The sequence below is a fragment of the Capsicum annuum genome, chromosome 3, assembly GCF_002878395.1.
Source record: "Capsicum annuum cultivar UCD-10X-F1 chromosome 3, UCD10Xv1.1, whole genome shotgun sequence".
Lineage (NCBI taxonomy): Eukaryota > Viridiplantae > Streptophyta > Magnoliopsida > Solanales > Solanaceae > Capsicum > Capsicum annuum.
Window position 1 is genome coordinate 15,636,630 of NC_061113.1, and position 8,089 is coordinate 15,644,718.

Sequence of the window (8,089 nt, forward strand, 5' to 3'; positions counted from 1 at the left end):
CTTCAATTTGTCATTCACAATCTCCCACGTCTCATCAATCAGCACTACATCATCCGCAAACAACATACACCAAGGCACCCCCGCCTTGAATACTCCGCATCAACACATCCATCGCCAACACGAATAGGAACGGACTAAGAGTCTATCCCAACCCCGTCTCGACCGGAAATGCTCTGAGTCTCCTCCCGCCGTCCTCACCCGGGTTTTCCCTCCATCATACATGTCCTTAATAACTCTGATGTACGCCACCAGGCCCCCTCTCACTTCCAAGCATCTCCAAAGAACCTTCCTCAGGACTTTATCATACGCCTTTTCCAGATCGATGAACACCAAGTGTAAATACATGATCCAGGTCGCTAGTTAAATACATGAGAAAATCCATATTATTTAATTAAAAAATATACATTTTGTATATCGTATAATTTTATAAATTATTATTTTAATGAACGACTAATATTCAATATTGTTTTTCCAATAAAATATACACTATTTTTAACACCCATCCACTACTTTATGAGCGAGTTCTATAAAGAAAAAAAAAAAACTCAACTCTCTGAAGTCATTTCTTACTCACCCCTGCTCACAATCCTCTCCTTTAGACCTTTTGTAATAGAAGTTTTTTTTTTCTATAAAGAAAAAAAAAAAGTTGTCACAAATATATATACTATAGATTATATACTATGTTATACAAACTTTGCTCCTAGTTTTTTCAATCTCTATGTGCTTTATTCTTTTCCTTATCCTCCTTTGGGTTTGATTCTGTCCAGGATTTCTGTTTCTCTTTAATTAATTAGATCATCACTTGTTCCTCTTTTTTATTTTTTTCCTTTTTTTAAAAAAATAAATAAAAATCTGCTTCTAGTTAGCTATCATATCATCTTTGCTCTTCTCTTTACTTGATTCCATGAACTTCTTCTGCATCTAATTCTCCTTTAAAGAAAAAAAGGTTTTCCATCTTACCCTAGTTTCTATCTTCTCAAGAAGTAGAGAGATTTAAAAAAAAGTCCTATATATATGTTAAAGATGGTCTCAATTATTTAGGGTCTTGCTGAAAATCAACAAACAAGTAAGAATTTTGGTTTTTGAGCTAATTTTCTTGGTGAAATTTGTGCTAAAAATTTGCAATTCTGGCTAATTGGTGGGGTGGTCAGGTGGGCATGTCTGGCCTGGAGCCAGGATCTTGCCCACCTATGCTTCTGACGAAGCAGGTCTCGGTTAATGAGAGTGGAAGTAGTGGTGATAATCAAGAAGACATTAATGATCGCGAAAATGGGGATCATGAACCTAAAGAAGGTGCTGTTGAGGTTGGAAATCGAAGACCTAGAGGTCGTCCTCCAGGATCAAAGAACAAACCCAAACCACCAATTTTTGTGACTCGTGATAGCCCTAATGCTCTCAGGAGTCACGTCATGGAGGTGTCAGGAGGCTCAGATGTGGCAGAGAGTATAGCACAATTCGCGAGGAGGCGCCAACGTGGCGTTTGTGTACTAAGTGGGAATGGTTCAGTTGCAAATGTAACCCTAAGACAACCATCATCACCAGGTGCTGTTGTACTTCAAGGAAGATTTGAGATTTTATCGTTGACCGGAGCTTTTTTGCCCGGTCCAGCCCCTCCTGGCTCGACCGGGCTAACTGTGTACTTGGCAGGTGGCCAAGGACAAGTGGTAGGTGGGAGTGTTGTTGGGCCATTAATTGCTGCTGGACCGGTGATGATTATAGCTGCTACTTTTTCTAATGCAACTTATGAAAGATTGCCATTAGAAGAAGAGGAAGATGTCGGAGGCGATCGCTCCGTCCAGTCTCAAGTACAGGCTGAAAATTCGCCTCCGACCTTATGTTCAAGTGGTGGAAGGCCACCACCACAACTACATGAATTGCCTGATCCATCATCACTACCTATTTATAATTTTACACCAAATTTATTACCAAATGGTGGACAATTGAATCATGATGCATATGCTTGGGCAAATCCTAGACCACCTTATTGAGATTGAAAAAAAAGTGGGTAAATTTGAAGAATAAAAGAAGGGTAGTAGGATCAAGAGATCATGTACTAAGGTAATTTTTTTCTATCAATGTTTGATTTTATACATAGAGTTTAATGTTTTTGTGTTTTGTAGGAAAATGTTTTGGAAGAAGTATATATAGTTAGGATGGAGAGACTATATTACTTTTTCTTAGTAAATAAACATTTTCTCTTGTAGCTTCCATTATGGTTGAAATAAAATATGGTTTCCTTTTTCTCTAATAATTTACTCTATCTTTTAGTTAAGAGTGAAAAAAAAAGTATGTTAATTACTAGAAGAACTATAGAAGGATGTGTCTTCTTTTCTTGTTTGTGCTTCAATTTTGTGACTAGAAACAATGAATGTTCATGTCTTTTTTTAAATTAAATATTCAATATTCCCTTTTGCACTTTGATTTCTTTTTTCTTCATCATACTAGTTTGTCCAAATTAACACTAAAGAAAGACCAATCCATGTGCTTACTTATATTTAATATGTTTTTACTAGTTTACTTTATTAGTTGATGTTGTGAATAAGTACTGAACTTTGTTTATTTTCTGTCTGATTTCGTGAAAATGAACTAGAACTAAAGAAATCCATGGTTGTCTCTCAGCAAAATCTAGGAATGTTAAGTTAAAATATAATGCACTTGAACTGATAATTTAATATTTTTTATTGCTGCTGTAATATTTATTTGATTAATTGCTACATAATAATAATAATAATTAATTAGCTACTATGGATAAGACTCAAATATTCTCTTGGAAATGATCCAGCTATTCATGCATGTTTTTTTTAATCAACTTATAGTAAATCATTTAGTATTTTATTGATTACTGTGATAAGGAGAGTGTTTTGAAACAAGAAATGAGCAAGAATGCTTCCTTATTCAAGAGGAAAATTTTGTGGTGAATCCGGATTTGAAGTTTATTGATTCTTATGACGATCCCAAGTTACTATCTTATAATAATTATATTCATAATGCAATCAAATATTTGTACTTTCTTCATATCAATCTATGTGACATTTTTCAAATTTCACAAATCAATGAATTTTTCCTTGACCGTGTTTTTCTCTCTCTTTTAAAAATATATTCAATAATCAATTATTGTGATTTTCTATATTTTTACACAATTTCAAACATATATATTTTATTTCAAAATACTAAGGCTCCACATTCGTATTCATGATGAAAACTAAAACATTTGATTCTCCAAATTCCACTTGTCCCATAAATTGAAACATAAAATAAAAATAGTAAATTCCCGTGAACCGATATGTTACATATGCTAGATCTCTCTGTGGAAGAGACATTTCCTGGCTGCTTCTATAGACATGTTTTTGGGTAAATACATGCACACACATTCAATTATAACTAAACTAAAAATAGTTCAATTATTACTTTGGGTTATGTATATATTCATTATATTCCCATCCCAACAAATAATACAAAATGAATAGAGTTGACAAAGTGTTATTTGAATCCCCACTTGCAAGGAACAATAACTGGAATCACTTGACGTCTGTCCACTTGATTAATAAAGGAGTCAAATTCAATACTGATGACAAATTGTGATTTTCTTTTCTATTCATATTTGGATCTCGATTAATTTGAATTACGCACTACAGGGCTCATTCTAATTGGCGTTCCCAACAAAAAAAATTTCATACTCAGAGCTCGAGACCAAGATCTCTAGTTAAGGGTGGAGTAGTCCCACCACTACACCACAATTCATGTTGGTGAGAAGTTATGATCTTAACCAAGCTAGATTACATGTTACTATTTTCTTATATAAATAATAAAGTTGCTAATGTATATGGTGTATTCACTTAGAGTGCATTTGGGCATAAAAATGATGAAATTTGGAAAAAAAAATTAGTAGTATCTGTTTTTAAGTTGAAAATGATATTTCAAAATTGAAGTTATATTTGGACATGATTAAAAATAAGAATCAAATTTTATATTGATGTGGACTTGGAGAGGAAATTATGAAAATAGCTTTTTGGAGTTTTATCCATCCTAAATAGACAGTTCGAGTGTCATATATAGTGCAACATCAAGTAAACATATTAAGTAGGCGTTTTATCACCCAATATTATTCAATGATAACATCGATTTTTATCTAATAATTTTGATTCAAACCTTATATATTTATTGAAAAGTTCATTAACTAAGTATACACAACATATTTCGAATTCAATAATCCAATAGAATGTGGTAGAATATGGTATTTGAACTGTTAAAACCAAAATTTTGAATTTGGAGTGCAACATATAGTACTACTATATGTTTAACGAATTACTAATAGTTGTAATTTGATGCATTTTTTGGACTAATAGCTTGTTTGGTTAAGCTTATTTAAAAAAAAAATAAGTGTATTATTATTTTCTTTTTTAAAAAAAAAGAGTTGTTTGGTCTAGCTTTTGAGAGAAAATAAGTGTTTATAGAGAGTAACATAAGTTGTTTTCCAGGAGCTAAAAAAAGTAATTTTTTCCTAAAAGCACTTTTGAGGAAAAAAAAAACATTTAAATACACTCTTAAAAAGTTTAATTAAATATTAATTGTTGTTTAAAAGTGCTTTTCAAACTTATGGCCAAACACAAACTGCTTCTCACAAAAATTACTTTTTTTGAAAAGCACTTTTAAATTTTTTATTTTTTTTTAAATAATCTAATTTTATAAATTTAGCCAAATAACTTATTATGCCCAAGTAATTGAATAACAATTTGTTGTATAAATCGTATATAATGATGCATAGCAATGAACATAGGTACGATACAAGCTAGGAGATATGGTCGAAAGAATCATGATTGGGATGAATTAATTGAGTCCAAATTTAATTTTGGAAATAGTGTGTAACAACATTACATTTATCATTTTGAGTCAAAAATTTATAAATTTGGAAATAGTGTGTATGAGTCAAAAATTTAACGAAAATATTTTTTATATTTCATAAAAATAGAAATAAAATGTGCATACATTTCCTTTTAAAATTTTACATTTGAAACTATGCTTAATGTATTGGTATAAGTTTCAGATATGCAATCTAAAAATAATTAGAATTATTAAAGACTCATAACATGACGTTAAACGACACTTGATTTTACACGACCTAAAACTGGTTAAAATCAAAGTCCCTATCAAGGTCCTTTGATATGCAGATTAAATTATATCAAAATCTGAGATAAATTTATATCTTTCATTAAATATAATATAAATTTAATTTGAATATATCCTATTTTAATTGAAAATTTATCTTAGATTTCGGGAATGAATTGTGTGAATGAGTATATTTATACCTTGATATATAAAACTTAAATTCATGAAGAAGTTGAATGGAAAAACACTATCCTATATATATTAACTATAAATTTTCGAGAATCACGTTATATATATTAATTACAATGTTTTGTAGAACCACGTGATTTTGTTGCTTCTTCATTGATGGGTAGTTAAAGAAGAAAAAAAAAGTCCTATTTAAGCTACAAATGTTATAATCTATGGATTCTATGCGTTGTTGACGAAAAATAATACAGAAAATAGAGACTTAAAATAGCTATATATGAATGTTACATAGTTATCAGGATACTTATACCGTTAACATTAGTAGTATCTTGGATATGCAAAAATTGAACCGATAAAAATGTTATTGGGTTATTGGATTAACGGTTTTATAAAAAAAATTATTGGGTTATTGATTCGGTTCGTTTTTTTCTTATTGGGTTATTGGGTAAACCGATAACCCAATAAGAATATATATATATATATACACACACACACATATATATATATGACTTATTATATATTTCTCTTTAATTTCTACAAATTAACAAACCTATTATTTCAATTATACAAACTCTTAATCTATCCTAACATCATTTAGTTCAAACTTGAAGATTCTTGTAAATTAAAACACATCATATAAGATTTTTTGTTGCAACTAAGATTCATTTTTTTTTCCTGTTACTTACTACTATTTCTATTTTATGAGTATTTTCTTATCGATTAAACCGAACCGTTAAGGACTAAAAACCGATAAAAAATATCTTATTGGTTTAACATATTTAAAAATTGAAAATCGATAAATCGAATCGCTAGTATATAAAACCGAACCGAACCGACCGATGCACAGCCCTCTAGCAGTATCAAATTCAGGCGGATTTAGAAGTCTGGATACAGATGTACGTGAATTCAGTACTAAGTACTTAAATCATGTATATAGTATATTATTATCGAACGGACAGGAATAAGTAATATCATACACAAAAAAAATAAGAAGAACACACAGATTTTATGTGGAAACACTTGACGGGAAAAACCACGGGCAGAGGAGGAGAAAATTCACTATAGTCGATAGGAATACAATGAGGAGACGAAAGTCTCAATGATGTATATAAACCGTCCAAAAATAACCCACTAAATCGCACTTATATAATACATGCATACAAATAAATTCTAAGCCCAAAAACATACAGGTCCATACCCGATCCCTCCGCTACCACCACAGGCCGCCAAAAATTCTCAAACATGGGTCGCACAGCGAACTTTTCAGGACCGGATCAACAAAATTCGGTTCACAAACTCAAACATATATATTACAAATTATATTAAATCTTGAATCATAAACGCAGTTATTATTGAGTATTGACTTGTGGTTGTTGCAAGAATTATAAAATTTAATTCAGACCTCCGCCATAATATGATAAAAACATTGTATGGATCTAGAAAATAAATTATTTAACTTTGATTGGAAACTAGTGTTAGGATCGATTTGCGTACACACACTAGATTGACGGAGAGGATGGAGAAAATGAGAGAGAGAGTTCGTAAGGAGAGAGAGAGAGATGCGTAAGAATGAATTACGTGGTAACACCCGTTGGTAAACTCCACGACAGACGGGCTATTTATATTGATGATTCAGAGTATGTACAATTACACAGAGAAATAAGAATAAAAAGGTACCATCTAAAATTTGGGTTGGGCTATTTATATTGATGATTCCCAATAAAAAGGCTGAACTGCGTGAACATTAATATATGACAGTACATCATATATTAATCAGGCTCCACAACCCAATAATTCTCCCACTTGGAGACTGATTCTGTCATCCAAGAATTACATTCTCAAAAAAAAATTCCTCCATCATCAATATCTTTGCCGCACCGCAACATCTGTAGACACAACTACAGAAGATCAACTAAGGTTTTGCAAAACCTTAGTTTACCAACATCAACACATTTTGTCAACATGTCTGCTGGATTCTTTGCACCCTATAACTTTTCCAAACACATATCACCTTCTTCTACTGCCCTGCGAGTGAAATGATACCGTCTTCTAATGTGTTTCGTCTTCGAATGATAGACCGGGTTCTTCACCAACTGTATGACAATCTGGCTATCTGTGTAAAGAATCTTCTCACACTGCTTCTTGCCCAGTTCTTCCAGATAATCTGCCACTCATATCATATCCTTTCCAGCTTCAGCTATTGCCACATACTCAGCCTCAGTAGATGAAAGAGCAATGCACTTCTGAAGCATGGACATCCAACTCGCTGCTGTATCACCTAAGATGTAAATGTATTCGGAAGTGCTCTTTCTCGAGTTCACATCTCCACCAAGATCAGCATCAACAAAACCTTGCAAAATCACTTTGTCATTGCCAAAACAAAGTGAAGTACTGGATGTACCTCTCAGATATCTTTGAAACCACTTCACAGTTTTCTAATGCTCTTTCTCGGGGTTTGCCATGCACCTGCTAACAACTCCCACTGTATGTGCTATGTCAGGTCTAGTGCAGACCATAACATACATCAGACTCCCAACTGCAGAAGCGTATAGAACAAGTGCCATGTGCTCCCGCTCCTGAGCTGTCTTTGGTGACTGCTCATTTGATAATTTTACGTGATTTGCCAATAGAGTAGTCCTAGGTTTAGCATCATTAACTCTAAATTTGGCTAGCACCTTCTCAACGTACTGCTCTTGGGATAGATTTAAAGTGTCAGCAGATCTATCCCGAGAAATCCTCATCCCAAGAATCTGCTTCGTTGTACCTAAATCTTTCATCTCAAACTCAGAGGATAGAC

General features: G+C 32.6%; 1 protein-coding gene across 1 annotated transcript; it reads left to right on the forward strand.

Annotated features, from left to right (window-relative positions):
* Positions 1-540: 540 nt before the first annotated feature.
* On the forward strand, positions 541-3,818 carry LOC107864605 (AT-hook motif nuclear-localized protein 20-like). Its single transcript, XM_047409126.1, has 2 exons — positions 541-2,058; positions 3,636-3,818. Exon 1 carries the CDS (start codon positions 1,158-1,160, stop codon positions 1,986-1,988), a length of 831 nt encoding a protein of 276 aa, XP_047265082.1. The 5' UTR covers positions 541-1,157; the 3' UTR covers positions 1,989-2,058; positions 3,636-3,818.
* Positions 3,819-8,089: the final 4,271 nt, after the last annotated feature.

What these genes read in the sequence shown, in the direction of transcription:
- LOC107864605 (XM_047409126.1), top strand. Translation starts at nt 1,158, where the DNA reads ATGTCTGGCCTGGAGCCAGGATCTTGCCCACCTATGCTTCTGACGAAG.